This window comes from Trachurus trachurus (assembly GCF_905171665.1).
Source record: "Trachurus trachurus genome assembly, chromosome: 24".
Classification (NCBI taxonomy): Eukaryota; Metazoa; Chordata; class Actinopteri; order Carangiformes; family Carangidae; genus Trachurus; species Trachurus trachurus.
Window position 1 is genome coordinate 3,568,326 of NC_139910.1, and position 15,248 is coordinate 3,583,573.

The 15,248-nt window shown below is 41.0% G+C and overlaps 2 protein-coding genes across 2 annotated transcripts; both read right to left on the bottom strand.

Annotated features, from left to right (window-relative positions):
* Positions 1-302: 302 nt before the first annotated feature.
* Positions 303-5,630, bottom strand: cox7a2b (cytochrome c oxidase subunit 7A2b). The gene is made up of 4 exons (XM_084000977.1): positions 5,554-5,630; positions 5,135-5,221; positions 2,303-2,387; positions 303-552 (listed from the first exon to the last, which is right to left on the bottom strand). The coding sequence occupies exons 1-4, from the start codon at positions 5,569-5,571 to the stop codon at positions 494-496; spliced, it is 249 nt and encodes an 82-aa protein (XP_083857103.1). The 5' UTR covers positions 5,572-5,630; the 3' UTR covers positions 303-493.
* A 1,097-nt stretch (positions 5,631-6,727) lies between these two features.
* On the bottom strand, positions 6,728-15,040 carry LOC311007382 (cell cycle control protein 50A-like). Its single transcript, XM_084000532.1, has 7 exons — positions 14,448-15,040; positions 13,439-13,558; positions 13,223-13,330; positions 12,159-12,246; positions 11,410-11,553; positions 9,355-9,561; positions 6,728-8,116 (listed from the first exon to the last, which is right to left on the bottom strand). Exons 1-7 carry the CDS (start codon positions 14,706-14,708, stop codon positions 7,923-7,925), a joined length of 1,122 nt encoding a protein of 373 aa, XP_083856658.1. The 5' UTR covers positions 14,709-15,040; the 3' UTR covers positions 6,728-7,922.
* Positions 15,041-15,248: the final 208 nt, after the last annotated feature.

Here is a 15,248-nt window from a genome sequence, read left to right on the forward strand (position 1 = left end):
TTTTTAGGATTGTATGAAGTCTTTTTGTACCACATGTCTTGCTTAAAGTTGCATTGCAAGTACAATTCTGTATTAATATTAGTCACATACAGGCTGTGTCATGAAATTCTGGTTGTTTTCTTATATCAAACTGAGTTGAAATCATTCCTAAACCACTGGGAGTCTGTATAATTCAACTGCATTACATAGATTGTGTTTTTTTGTCTGGTTTTCATTGGTTCCACCTCCTGCTGAGGAAATGGTCCCAGTGAAAAGGTTAGTTCAGGATTATTAAAGTATTAAACACACACTCTCTCAAAAGGTTTGAGTCATGAGATTTTTTATTTGATCCTCAGGTCATCATAGAGTAACAATAAAATAAATATTGATCCCATGAACATGAAACAAAACATCCCACCACGACAGAAAACACAGGGGCCGACACAGCTGAGCTGAGAGGCGGCTGGCCGGTTTTTTAAAAAGCAGGTAAACGGCGGCTGAAGCAGCGGAGGTTTTAGTGCTTCTTCTGAGGGAACGCAGCCTTCCACAGCTCGTACAGGAGGTATCCAGTTCCTGCAAAGACACGATCAGAGTCAGCGACACGTCACAGTGACGACACATAATGATGCTTATTGGTTCTTCCTATTGTATTCTGCGTTTAAATTCTTTTAGGGCAGAAAGTAGTCTTATTTTTTGTTTTGTTTTGTATTTCCCAACTGTTTTCTCAGATATTCATTTGTACACATCACAAAATGTCTTCAGACGACTAAATTGACTTGTGTAGCATTGTGTAATTCAATAAGCACTTTAAAACACCATGAAATCAGCATATCCGACTGACTTCTGGAAGTTTGACTTATGATCAGCAATTTAAAAAAGAAAATAAATGAATAAATCTCAAAACATTTCGATTTTACAACCACATAAAGGCAGTGGGGGGAAAGAAAAAAAACTGCAACAAGAAATGTGTTCATGTTTTTGCAAATACAAAATATTAATTGATTCCAATAGATCTAAAATATTAATTGATTCCAATAGATCTAATTTTCTGTCAAATAACAGATCAACTCCTGAATTTTCTCATCTTTTTCCAAATCATCACTTTGAGTTCTGGTTTAATGTGTTTCCCCGTTTCCTCTTGACATTTTATAGATGAGAAAACAAAGTAATCATGAATCTATAATAATCATCAATGAATGACTGCAGCTGCAAACTTCCAGCTCAGGCTGCAAAAATATTATTGGCAAAAAAAAAAATCTAAACATCTGTATGAACCACAATTTGATCTGAGGGACACACTGATACCGACTCAAACTGTCAATAATCAGTGATTAATAATTATTGGTTGATGTTTCCTGCTGGTCAATTAGCATTAAAATATTCATCAAGCTTCATCTTCAACCTGCATTTTAACTAGAGAAATCAAAAATTAAAAAGATAATTTTATACAAATTGAATCTTAACTCAGTTTTAATTTATGAGCTTGGATTTAACAGATTATATTTTTACAAAGCTCTGCAGAAACCTGAGTATTAACTCTTTATGAACTGGTCGACCTCCACAACTTCACCGATTCTGTGAAACACATTTTTAAAAAGCAACACCACGTTGTGTTTAAGAGTCAAACTCTTGACTCTAGTTGAGAACAGAGCGACACAGTGAGAGCGTGAAGGAGACGACGACACACAGGACACACTGGCAGCAGGAAGGGGATTAGTTCAGTTTGAAAACATGCACATTATGTTATTTTGATTCCTCCTGAGCTCCTCCATCATCATCATCATCATCAGCTGGTGGCGGTGGCTGCAGCAGCGGCGCGGTGACACTACAAACTACTCCAGCGTTTCAGCCGCCTGAAAACGACGACGACAGCGACGCAGAAGCTGAAATCTCTACCAGGAAAATAAAAAATTAAATCTAGGGCGTTTTTTATAGCCAATACCTGATTAGCTCATTAAAGGTCAGCGTGTAGCACATTAGTCATTACATTAGACACATCAGCTTCTTGCCTGTCGTCTTTGTCACGAGGTGACCTTGGTCCTGGTGTCAGTATAAGAAGAAGCTAGACCGAGTTCCTGAACCTGATCCTCCGACAGCTCAGTCAGCAGGAACCAGGCGGGAACAAGAGGTCGTTACAGGAGGAGAAGACACAGCTCTAAACACTGATCCTGAGTCAGTCTGGAGCTGCTTCTACATCTTTACACGAAGAGCTCACCTTCATCACTGCTACTTTATTTAAATATGTAATGTAAATTAAATAAAAGAGAGAAAAGAGATGGAGTTGAAGATCAGACAGAAAGACGAGTTTCTCCTTCTCTCTCACCGAAGATGGTGAGTGTCATGGTGGCTCTGTAGAGCAGAGCGTCGGCTGGTCCTCCTTTTAGATGGATGGGCAGCCCGTTGTCTGCCTGCAACACACACGAGATGGAGAAAAAAAAACAGTTGGTTAGTTTTTGTTTGATACAAATAAGGGAAAAATTTGATAAAATAAAGACTTGACCCAAATAGTTTTCACTTGACCGGATTTTCTTTCTCGACTTAAACCAAATCGAGACAAATCTGAGTTTTTAGGCTTATAAAAGGAAACGCTTCTCATGACTTCCCTGCAGTGAAAGCTTCATTGTTCACCATTCAAATGGATTTTTAGAGAAGCATAAAGACCAAACTGCACTTTAATTTTTTTTAATATATTTTTTGGCGTTTTTGCTTTTATTTGATAGCACATAGTGAGAGACAGGAAAGGGGGAGGCAGAGAATACAAACTGGGGACGTAGCCTCTACATGGGGCGGCCACCTTAACCACTGCGCCACGCACCGTCCCGACCAAACTGCACTTTCATAATAACACAGCTACAACAGTTATCTGTGTTTGTCTTATTGTGATCACACAGGAAATGAAAAGTGTCTCACTTGTGACCACAGCACTCGCATGCACACGGCTCTATGACAAACCGATCTAATGCAAACTCATCTTACACACATGTAAAGATGCTTTTATAATAAAAACAAATATCTAATGTGACTGAAACCAAGCCTTAAATTCAATAATCCAACTGAACTTTATCACTCTGTGCAGACATCAATAAAAAACACAAGAAGATGCTGGGACAGATAATTATTACTGAACGTTTGTGTCTAAAGTGACTGGATCACAGCGATAGGACCGGATCAACACAGCTGGAATCATTCACATCTGCTCGTCCTGGGGAATGGACCACAGTGAAACAAGAAGGTGAAGGAGTTTTGATGACGTGTCGTTCACTATAATCCAGTTAAAAAAGCCCAAAACAACCACAAACTGTATCACAACAAACACGGAGGAGTGTTGTCCTGCAGGAAGTGCAATAAGTCTGGGATTTACCCTGAAAATATCTAACAGGTAGAGAATTTAATCAGCCCCAGAGAGCCACGTCACAACAATGAGATTAGGTTCACAATATAATCTAACTAACTACAATTAAATACATCAGTGTTAATCACTTGGAGGGGGTGAAAGCTGAAGTCTCTTTATCTTATTCCATGACCCGGGGCTTGTTTTAGGAAACCAACACCGTCCTGAGGGGACACACACATAGTTTATATACTGTGTGTGTTAAAGGGGTTGGTGTCAGGTCTCTAAACGTCCTCGCGCTCAGCTGATGTAAAAAGAAACTATAACGACAAACGTGTGTGAAGTCACTCAGCAGAAAATACACACAGCCAATAAACGCACAGCACATATGCTTCTCCTTTCGTATATCATCTACCATCATCAGCTGATCAGTGACCTATATTAGCAACACTACGACCTCCATGTTGGTATGGATACATAACACAAGGTGATGAAACACCAGGGAAACCAAGGACACACTGACCTACTTCACCACACTAGTGTGAAAAGGTAAAGAAGATGGTCAGAAAGTATAAAAACACGGCGTTAACAACCACTACTGAGACTAAACATCTTTGGTTTTAGTTGAAAAATAAAGACTCGACTCCAAACGCTTTCACTTAGACCAGATTTTCTTTCTCTTCGTCATCCCAATCGAGACAAATCTTGAGTTTTTAGGTTTATAAACAAACATTTCTCATGACTTCACCGCAGTGAAAGCTTCATTGTTCATAAAAACCTGGGAATGGGTTGAACAGTTCCGTTTGTCTGACTTTATTTAATGGTTCCTCATTTGTGACCTCAGCACTCTGCACACGGCTCGATGACAAACTGATCTAATGCAAAAACTCATCTTACACACATGTAAGGATTGTTTTTAACATCTAATGTGGCTGAAACCAAGCCTCACATTCAATAATCCAACTGAACCAGTGGACGTGGATGGAAATAAAACCACTAAATGTCCGGTTTAACATCTGTATCAATGACACAGCTGATTTACTGCACAGTCACAGTCACAGAGTGAAGGAAACAAAAGAGCCGGTGGTTTGATCAAACAGTGTAAAAACCACAGAGTCACTGAGCTGCAGGTGAAACTGTCAATACCCGACCTGAGGCGGTTTGTTGTTCAGCTCAGGACGCAGAAGACGACCACTCAGCCATTTTTAAACCAACAATTCATCTAAAAGATTAACTCTGAACTCTCCTCCTCTGTGTCTCTAACCCTCCTCTCCTCCATGTGCATCATTTGTTTTCAACGAAGCCGGTGAGAAATCAATCCATGGAGCGGTGGATAACGTTATTTATCATCTACCATGTTACCATGTGTATATCTGTGTAGTCTTATCTGTCATGAAAAAAAAATATTACAGGTAAGGGGGCGCTGGAAAGCAGAGAGCCTCCATTCTCCCTGGAACTAGTTACAAGTCATTGATTTAACCAGCACTAGGACTCTGGAGCTGGTTAATTCAGGTAAAAATCCAGCATAGTTCCTCTTTAAAGAGGGTTTTCTTGGTAGTTTTTCCTCAGTGGATGTGTCGGTCTGAAGGACAGAGGGTGTTGTCATGATGCTGTGTAAAGTCCTTTGAGGCAAACTGAGGCTATACAAATAAAAACTGCCTTGTCTTTTTCCTTGTTCAGCCATTTTTTAACCAGTAATTCAACTTAAACAACACGTATGTTTCATATACACGTGTGCCTCGACTCTGTGCTTATTATAAATGAAAGTTTAATAGTATAGTTGTGTATATATGGTCTGTTTGTTGAGTTTTTTAAATTTTTTACCTGGAACTGCTTCTGTTTCTCTGGGACTTTGTTGGTCTGCCGGCGGACGGAGCTGCTGATGCTCCGCCGGGCCACCTGCTGTATCGCCTGGAGGAAGATGATAATAATAATAAAACACACAGTTACAACATGGATTAACAACAGTTGAGTTCATTTACATCCACACTGCGGTTAGAAAGACAGGTAATAAGCCGTGTGAAGCGGCCAGAGGGAAGCAGCAGGAGGATGCTAGGCTAACACGTTAGCTCCTCCGACGTCCTACCGGTTTGACTTTGACCTCTAAAACACCGTTTCAGGTTAAAAAAGTGGCCGCTGTGTTTGCTCCCAACGCTGCGTTAGATGACTAATAACTCATTCAACCGATAAGAGACAAAGCAACACGGTGAGATAGAAGCTAAAAGTTAAAATAAGGAACTTACCAATGCGTGTCTGTACATCTCCTCAGTCTGTCACACAACAAGGACACCGGAAAACTTCACTTCCGGTTTTAGCGGCTTCTGCTTCTTCTTCTTCTTCGCGGGTGTAATGACGGCAGCCTGCTCTCTGGCGCCTCCTGAGGCCACCAGCGGCTCAGCGCTCAGCTAAAGGCTCAGTTCACCAAAATTACAGCAAAATACATTCTTTATTATATATTTTTCAGACACTGATGCTTTTGAAATATACTTTATTCTGAAATCTGAAATCAGCAAATTTATTATTATTACTACAAAAACAGCTTCATCAGCCGTCAATTTCTACTTTTCTTACCTCTGAATTTACAGCACTTGCTGATAAATCTCATATTTATACTGTATATTTGATTCACTTTTACTTATATAGACTTTTCTCTTTCAGTATGTTAGTTATTATTTGTTTATTTTACTGCTATAGTGCTGAGACCTGAGTACCGCATCTCGTTCCTCATGTTTCATCTATCTATCTCTATCTATCTATTGATCAATAAAAAAAAAAGTAGACCAAACTTTTCAATTAAGTTATTTAAGTTTATGCGGATGACTTTTCTATGCTAAATAATACATTATAATAAAAATATTGCAAATTTCCTTAATTTGTAAATTAATTCACTTCACTGTTAACTGTGGCGCTAATCAGTGCAGTTTTATTTTGGGACTTTTTTTTTTTTTTTTACACAAGGCTGAGGAATATTTGTTTAATTTGAAACTTATTGTTAATTTTTACAAATAATTGTATTAGTCAGAACACTGAAACTGATAAAAAAAATAAAAATGACATGAACCTGGAGATTTAATTTTTTCTTTATCACAATCAATTTTAACATTTTATTTACACATTTTTTTTCAGTCATCAGATAAAAAATGATGATATTTTGCTTATGCATATCATTATATTGAAGTGTATTTTATAAGGTACACTATAAAACTTCATCAATGTATTCAAATTTTGGTCGAAGGTAGTGTGGATTTTTATAAATTTTCTTGAATTTCCTTATTTCTTGGTCTAATTATTCTTCTATTGTGTTTGTTTCACTCACATTTCACCCATTTCTCTTGCTCCTGCGTTAAATTTAAATTATTCAAACAAGCAAAGTGAAGCCCAAACGTTTTCATTTTAATGGCAAATTTATTCATTTAAAGCAACAATACAACACAGATGAAGTATAAAAAAAAAGGCAAATATCAAGTGCAAAAGTTCAAAGAATCGCAGGTGACGAAACAAACATTCAAACAAAGTTAACAACACAGTTTTCACTCGGCACATTATAACATGCAGCAACTGTTGTAGAAGTGTTTTAATGTAAAATCTTAGTTCATTGGCAGAGTGCGTTAGTGTGTGTGTGTGCATGTGTGTGCGTTAAAGACGGAGTGTTTAGTGCAAATGCAGACCGACAAACATTTAACCACATCACACTGAGTTACTGCTCTACCATGCTGCACTGATAAACTTTTATTGTTCCACGTAAAAAACGACAATGTTCATGATTTGAACTTAAAGCTCCTCAGATCAAGGCAGCAGAAACTTTTACGCCCACGTTACGTTACGTTACGTTACGTTACGTTACGTTCGGCTCAAACCCCCTGAGGTCCGGCGTCGGCGTGCAAACACCCGGCTCCAACAGTGCAAACATTTCTCAAATATCTAAAATAAATACAAAAAAATAAACATGTTATTTGTTACACGTTTTTGTTTTGTGCTCCCTCGGACGTGGAACTTGCTCTGCACGTTTTTTTTGTATTTTCTTTTTCTTTTTTAAAGTGCAACAACTCGGTTTTTAGTGTAAAAAGCAGGACAACGACGACGAAAACGACGAAAACGAGGCACAAAGACGCTGCAGCCGGCGGCAGCTCGGTGACGATCACGACGATCAGCATCTCCGTTACGTTAGCATGCAACTCAGGACTGACGGGACTGAGGCTCAGTTGGAGATAGGGTTGCAAAATTCTGGGAATTCCAAACTTTCCATGGGAATTAACGGGAATATATGGGAATAAATCCGAAATTTACAAAATTGAAGGTAATATTTTACTCAACATTCATGTTTTTGTTGTTCAGTGAAAGAATTGATTGTTCATACAAGAACTGAAACTTGATAAAGTTCTACTCACAAATACATAAATCTGTTGAAATGTCATGTTTTTTAATTGTATTGTTATTTTGCATGGATGTCTGCTTATGACAAAACAAAATGTTTTCATTTATGTTTGGATATGATACAGTTTGTTTAAAATTACCCCCAATTTCCAGTTAATTCCCATAAATTCCCTAATAATTCCCATAAATTCCCCAATTTATCGGAAATTTACTGTTAGTTTTCCGCCCCTTTGCAACCCTAGTTGGAGATGTCGGCACTGTTGTTGCGGTTGCCGTACTTGTGGTGGATGATGAGCAGCACGACGCCCAGGAAGAAGCAGACGGAGCCCACGGTGATGTAGGCGATGCCCAGGAACGGGTTCTTTCCTCCCATCCAGGAGATGGTGCTCAGGATCATCCGCTTCCGGCCCTCGAAGCTGCGGACGGGATAATCTGAGAGTTCAACCAGTTAAAGAAGACAACAAAAAAAAGAAGAAAAAAAAAGGCCCCGATGGCGTTTACACACCACACTGACCTCAGGGAAACACACACACACACACACACATACACATCTGAACAGGATACATCAACTGTCTTGTTTTTTAAAGGCTTAAATAAACTAAATGTGCAAAGCAAGCAGTGAGTCAACTTCACTTCACTCTGATCTTTACACAGCTGTGGTGCAAATACCACAAATAAAAAGAAAGAAGATGTTTGACGTTGTGAAAACACAATCAAGACTTCTTTCTGTTTTCATAACTTTGTGTTTTTCCAAATAAACTTCATCTTCCACCAAGTCAAAATCTGCACAATCTCAGCTAATTATTTCTGTAAAGTATAACAGAGGTTTATACACGGCCCATAAAACAAGAAAATAAACTTGATTTTTTTCCCACTTATTTTTATAGATAAGCTGCAAAACCTCACATAAGAATCAATAATTCAAGTTAGAAAACTGCACGTGTATGTGTTCAGGTTGTTCTTGAAGCTTCTATTTTGATCTGATTGTGAGTTTTTGCTTGTTTTCCTTGAAAAACCAGCTCCACCAAACCTCACTCCTCACTCTGTTGCTCTCAAACAAACAGCAGCACAGTCTCCATCTAGATCAGACAGCTACGGAGGCTCATTATGGGATTTCTTGGTTTCCCTCATCAAACTCATCAAATACACAATCCAACAACTCCACAACATTGTTTTAGACGGAAATTCATGCAAAACCGCTGATGCACGTTGCCTTCAGGGACAGTTTTTCATCAAACAGTCTCTGCATTTCCCTCTAAAACAACTCTGTCTGGTAACGTTGTGTTATTATCTCATAGCGTGGTGAATGTGCAGGTCACAACTTGTCCACCAGAGCGTTGTGGAGTTGTTGGATTGTGTATTTGATGAGTTTGATGAGGGAAACCAAGAAATCCCATGAGCCTCTGTAGCGTAGCTCTGAGCAGCTCACGGCTCTGCTCCACCGTTCTAAAAATAGCTTGCACCGACAATTAAAGGTAACAAACCTACTGCTATGACTATAGGGATTATGGCAATGGGCCAATTTGCCAAAACGTTGAACTATCCCTTTAACCCCATTGAGAATCTTTGAAAAATAAATCCAACTTTGTGACATTGCAGAAGCTTTTTGAAACGATGCCACATTCAAATGCTGAAATCAAAGCTATGTATTTCTTTGAGGAGAAGGATACTGTAAACGATCTCCAGCGTGTAGTTTCCCCGCATCAGCGTCGGCACCATGTTGTTCTTCTTGTGGATGATGCGGTAAAGTTTGCGGAAGGTCGGCAGAGCGGCCGTCCTCATCCACACGATGAAGTCCTCGTTGATGAAGCCGTTGTTCTGCTGGTCCGAGTCCAGGTCGTAGACGGGCCGCCTCCAGTTCACCGGCTTGGTCGTTCCTGAGTTCAAGAGGGAGATTGATCGGTGATTGATAATTGATTATTGAATTATGGCATATTCTTAAAGGGATAGTAGCATTTTTTTAAAGTGTGGTTGTATGTACAAATAGCCCCTAAGTACTTTAATTGCAGTGGAAGACTCTGCACTCCTCCCGTTAGCAATGCCAGCCCATAGCCCTGCCCAGAGATTTACAACATACAGTGTTGTGAACAGACCCAAAGAAACGGCCTATTTTCGCGGCCTAAAAGAGGTTTTACCTGAAAAAAAAATACACAGTTCCATTGTTCACTATAATATAATTTTTTCCAGCCCTTCAAAGTGCAGGAAAAACACAGTTTTATTTGGACCTAACCAACTGCTGATCGGAGGGCGCTAACCCTGGGCGGAGGGATACGTGAGTTGGTTAGGTAGGTAAAATTATATTATAGCGAACAATGGAACTGTGTTTTTTTTCTTTCAGGTAAAACCTCTTTTAGGCCGTGAAAATAGGCCGTTTCTTTGGGTCCATTCACAACACTGTATGTTGTAAATCTCTGGGCAGGGCTATGGGCTGGCGTTGCTAACGGGAGGAGTGCAGAGAGTCTTCTACTGCAATTAAAGTACTTAGGGGCTATTTGTAGATCATACAACCCCACTTTAAAAAAATGCTACTATCCCTTTAATAATGCTTTGATCACGAATAGTTTTTCTGTCCGAAGTTTCTCCTCATTATTCGGGAGCTTTTTTCTAAAGAAAAAGAAACGTTTGGATCTGCAACAACAGCACATAACCAGGTGATTCTGGTTCACACTCCAACACAGTAGGTGGCGCTAATGCAGTTTAACGTTGGTGCGTCCGCCATAGAAGTACAACACGAGTAGAGCGCCAAACACGTTAGGGTTGCTAAGAAACAGCAACTCCCTGCATGCATTGCATTACAGTAGACCGGAAGTGCTCACCGATACTTCCAGGGTCACTGTTCAAAAACTTAGCATTTTTCTCATAGACAATAATGGGAAAAGAAGCTAGCGGCTATAAAACGGTGGATTTTTTTTTTGTGTGTATCACAACCCCCGCGAAATGATTCGTTTCACTACCAGAATTTTATCCATTCAGTCCAATTACGTTTGGAAAGTATAGAAGAGCCGCACAATTCAATTATTTTGTTCCCGTTCTAGTTAGCCGAGAGCTAAAGCGGAAGTTAGCCGGCTAGCTCGGCGTAGCACTAGCTCGACTGAAGTCAGTGCGCCCACTTCAAATACGAATACGAATTTTTTTTAAAAGCCTGAATCTGAATCTGAATAGTTGCTGTACACCCCTAGTGTGAGTGTTTCTCTGAATGCATGAATTCCTCCAATGTTTTGACAACCGAACCAAAGAGGCTCAAGATGTTTCAGGTTTAACATCTTCATGCTTTTCATCGTCTGGGTGGAAAAACTTCTTCTGCAGAAAACAACACATTTTCTCAGTTTTCTGGTCGTCGTGCAAACCGACACATGGTCGTCGTGTGTTTACAGACTTTTCTTCCTGGTGTGATGACGACACGGCCGGAGACTTTACATTGAATCCAGATAAGTTAACATTTTTGTGGGAGGTTTGGTGGCGCTAGCAGGAAGAGCCAGGCGGTCTCCTCTGTTCTTGTTTTTGTCAACAAAATCCCACAAAGAGACAAAACCCAGGAAGGTGTTTGTTTGTCTCATCGGTTCCTACAAACACCTGCTTATCATCGTCGTCTGAAGTTGGGGGGACTATTTTTAGTGGTGGATGGATACACATCTATGGCTTTAATGAATGTGTGTGTGGAGAAACAACTGTGCTTAATAAAATGGAAAGATCAGTCAGTTCAGAGGAAGTAAAGCTGCTGGGACCTTGGAAAACTGCCGTGAGGTTTGTGTTTTCTCCCGGGTTTCTGAACTTGACGTGTTTGTCGGTCCACCAGGCGATGCCCGTGGCCGTCAGCGCGATGGCAACCTTGGTGCCGTTGGGGTCGTTGTAAAACAGCTCCAATGTGTCTGAAAGAAAAAGACGTAAAGACTAGAAAACAGCTCTAAATACAGGGTTCCTACAGCTTAAGCCAAGTTAAATTTAAGACTTTTTTAAAGCCACTTGAAATGAAATTTAAGACCGACTTCACAATAAACACAAATGCAAAAAAAAAAAAACACCACATCAATTACATAGGGTTAGGGACAATTTTACCCACTTTCAAGGTAAAGTGACTGCTACATGAACATTGGATTGTGTCTCTTTCCAGCTGTCCTTTCAAAATAAATGCATAAAAAGTCCGGAAAAAAAAAAAAACACTGACTCGGGAGCTGGAGGCGGTGAGAGATTTAGCGTTGACGGCCGCCACTAACTTCTCTATGTCGAAATGTTACCAATTATTTTGAGATTTGAGACTAATTATAATCATAAAATCCCACTTACCATGTGTTAACATTTTTAAGGCCTTTGAAAAATTGATTTAAGACATTTTAATGCCAATTAAGGCCTTGTTTTTAGATTAATGAATTCAATGTCTTTTAAGACTTTTTAAGGATCCGTAAGAACCCTGTAAATAAGAAGATGAATGTTTGTTTGGTGAAGAGACACACAGAGAGAGAGAGAGGAGACTCACCGTTGAACATGCTGTTAGCGATGGCTCCACACGGCGCAATGGGCTTGTTCTCAGTGAAGGCATATGGCTCACACTCCTTACTGGGTTTCTGTGAATGAAGAAGATAAATGGCTCCACATGCTGGACACATCTAAACGCTGCAGCAACAACAACAAGAACAACAAGAACAACAAGAACAGCCCTTGTTCCTGCACAAGAATGTAGAAACACACATTGTTAAGAGTCTCCAGGTTCACCACAGGAGGAAAGAAAGTGACCACAAAGACCCGAGGCACCGAAAAATTAGGTTTTAAACCCGTTTGGTTGATGTGGACCAGGAGGGTTGATGCCACTGCAGCTCCACACTGAAAACAGCTGATTCTGTAGTAGAGATGAATCTCTCTGACATCGTCTGAATGAACAGTATCACACAGACGGACGGGCTGGGTGGGGTTTATGGCCAGTTTTAAAGGGATAGTTTGGCAAATTGGCCCATTGCCATAATCCCTATAGTCATAGCAGTGGGTTCATTACCTTTAATTGTCAGTGCAAGCTACCGTTCCCAGACAAGAGTTGTTTTAGAGGGAAATACAGAGACTGCTTGATGAAAAACTGTCCCTGAAGGCAACGCACATCAGTGGTTTTGCATGAATTTCCCTCTAAAACAACTCTGTGTGGTAACGTTGTGTTATTATCTCATAGCGTGGTGAATGTGCAGGTCACAACTTGTCCACCAGAGCGTTGTGGAGTTGTTGGATTGTGTATTTGTTGATGAGTTTGATGAGGGAAACCAAGAAATCCCATAATGAGCCTCCGTAGCGTAGCTCTGAGCAGCTCACGGCTCTGCTCCGCCGTTCTAAAAACAGCTTGCACCGACAATTAAAGGTAACGAACCTACTGCTATGACTAAAGGGGTTATGGCAATGGGCCAATTTGCCAAAATGTTGAACTATCCCTTTAACAAACGCACCCTCCTAGGAGGATTTATGGCAGGCTCCTGGTTTCCAGAACAACAAGTCAGTGTTGCTGTGTCTCTGTCCGTCATGTGACACTGAGACATTCCTGTTGTTGTTAGTGATTCATACCTTCAGAGATTCGAGGTCTCCGTTCAGCTGGCTGTCGTCTCTCGACTTCACGTAGCGACGGTGGTTTTGGTAGAAGTTGGACAGGCCGTAATACATGAAGACGTTGTTCTGTTGAAGAGAAGAGACGGGTGTTAAAAAGGGTGAAATAATGGATCAGATAAACTGTGGGTGTGAAATCTGGAGATCTGTGCATCTAAAACCACCTCCATGTCTCACCTCGTACGGTTGGTCCAGGTAGAAGGAAATCGAACAGGTGCACGGCCTCGTGCTGTTCCAGCTGAAGTTCTGGGAGCAGTTGAAGCACGGACTGGACATGTCCACTCCTGTGTAATCAATCTGTAAATATACAACACAGAAATGAAAGTTTAAAGCAGAGTAAGCGATCCGGTCGTTTTGGCTAATGCTGCGTTCCAGGCAGGCTTTTGAAACCGTAAATGACAGCTTCAAGTCACAACTTACGACTTTGTAGCATTCCAGGCAACCCACTCGTGTTTTTCCGACCTGTTTTACCTGTGAAAGTCACTATAACGGCCACTCGTAACTTCCGACCCGTGAACTCGTACCAGATCGAACTGGTACGACTTCACAGGTCGGAAAAACACGAGTTACGAGTTGCCTTGAATGCACCATAACAGTCCTCGTCCCTACGTCACCACATTCACGCGCGTCCCTTGGCTGCACACACAGCCCTTCATGCCGTTCTCTCTCCTCATTGGATAAAACTTGTAGGATACGAGAAAAGTTTTCTCCTCGGCTCAGAGCAGAGCACAGTGACTGACAGACCCGTGTTTCAGTCCAAACACTCTATGTAAGTGATTGCTGTCGGAAGATATTACTATTTAAGACTTATATTAACACAAAAATATCGCTTACTTCTGCTTTAACACAAATATTCCACTTACTTCTGCTTTAACTTACATAACTTGTTGTATGTCACTGTACGTCAAATTAACTGTCATTTTGTGGTATGCCATTGCGTTATGTTGGCCTATTGTCTCTATTCTTCCCTCTTTTGTGTCACTGTTGCTTTTATTGTCTATATTTGAATGTTATATTACCCCCCCTCTCACCTTAGGAGGTATTTTACCTCCTACCAGGCCATTGCCTTAATAAGAATGTATTCTTAGCAATTCTTGCCTGGTAAAATAAAGGTTTAACTTACTACCACTACTACTACCATAATCGATACTGTTATTGCTCTGTCATGTCAACGATAACAACTTACCTCGAACTCCTTGATGTTGTTCGACGTCACGTACAGGCCGATGCCGATGGGGATGAAGATGAGTCCGATGATGAAGAAGGCGGGCAGCACGGTGCCGGCGGTGAGGATGGGCTGCCACGCCGGGAGCCGCTGCTGCTTGAACGCCGTGTTCTCGGGCTTCTTGCTCCGCAGGCCGCCGCCGCCTCCACCGCCGCCTCCCGGTCCCCCAGACACCGTGATGTGTCCGTCCTCGTCTTTGGCGTTGTAGCTGGACGCCATCATGGTGACTGCTACTACTACTGCTGCTGCTGCTCCGTTAGCAACCGTTAGCTCCGTTAGCAACCGTTAGCTCCCCGTCCCCTAGCAACGGTCAGCTCAGGTAGCAACCCAACCAACCTCCGCTATTTTTGTAAGAAATGGCGGCTGTAATAACGTCTCAGTGACGAACGGCGACGAGTTGTGATGGTTTTTGTTAACGTCGCTGACGTAGTGTCATTTGTGTTTGTTAGATGTTTGGACACTTTTTTTTAGTCCATTACGACAATCGCCAGACGGCTAGCTGGCTACGGCGCTAGCAGCTAGCAGCTAGCCTCTCGACCGGTTCCTCCTCCAGCCAGGAAGTTTACAAACAAGTGAACGCACCGCGCAGTGACGTCACCGAAACAGACGAGGGGAGGGGGCTGCCTTCAAAGACTGAAATATGTAATATAGGCTAATGTAAAATAATAATAATAATAAAAACGACTGAAGTTATCATTACAGTCGATTATCCCACAACCTAATCTACATCTTATCATATCAAAAGATTATTGAGGTGGCTCA

What these genes read in the sequence shown, in the direction of transcription:
- cox7a2b (XM_084000977.1), bottom strand. An exon ending in AGAAACAGAAGCAGTTCCAG is followed by an intron (nt 2,388 to 5,134) that starts GTAAAAAATTTA and finishes TGTGTGTTGCAG; the next exon opens with GCAGACAACGGGCTGCCCAT. An exon ending in CATGACACTCACCATCTTCG is followed by an intron (nt 553 to 2,302) that starts GTGAGAGAGAAG and finishes GTGTCTTTGCAG; the next exon opens with GAACTGGATACCTCCTGTAC.
- LOC311007382 (XM_084000532.1), bottom strand. Translation starts at nt 14,708, where the DNA reads ATGATGGCGTCCAGCTACAACGCCAAAGACGAGGACGGACACATCACG. An exon ending in GAGACCTCGAATCTCTGAAG is followed by an intron (nt 12,247 to 13,222) that starts GTATGAATCACT and finishes CTTCATTCACAG; the next exon opens with AAACCCAGTAAGGAGTGTGA. An exon ending in CGCTAACAGCATGTTCAACG is followed by an intron (nt 11,554 to 12,158) that starts GTGAGTCTCCTC and finishes TTTTTCTTTCAG; the next exon opens with ACACATTGGAGCTGTTTTAC.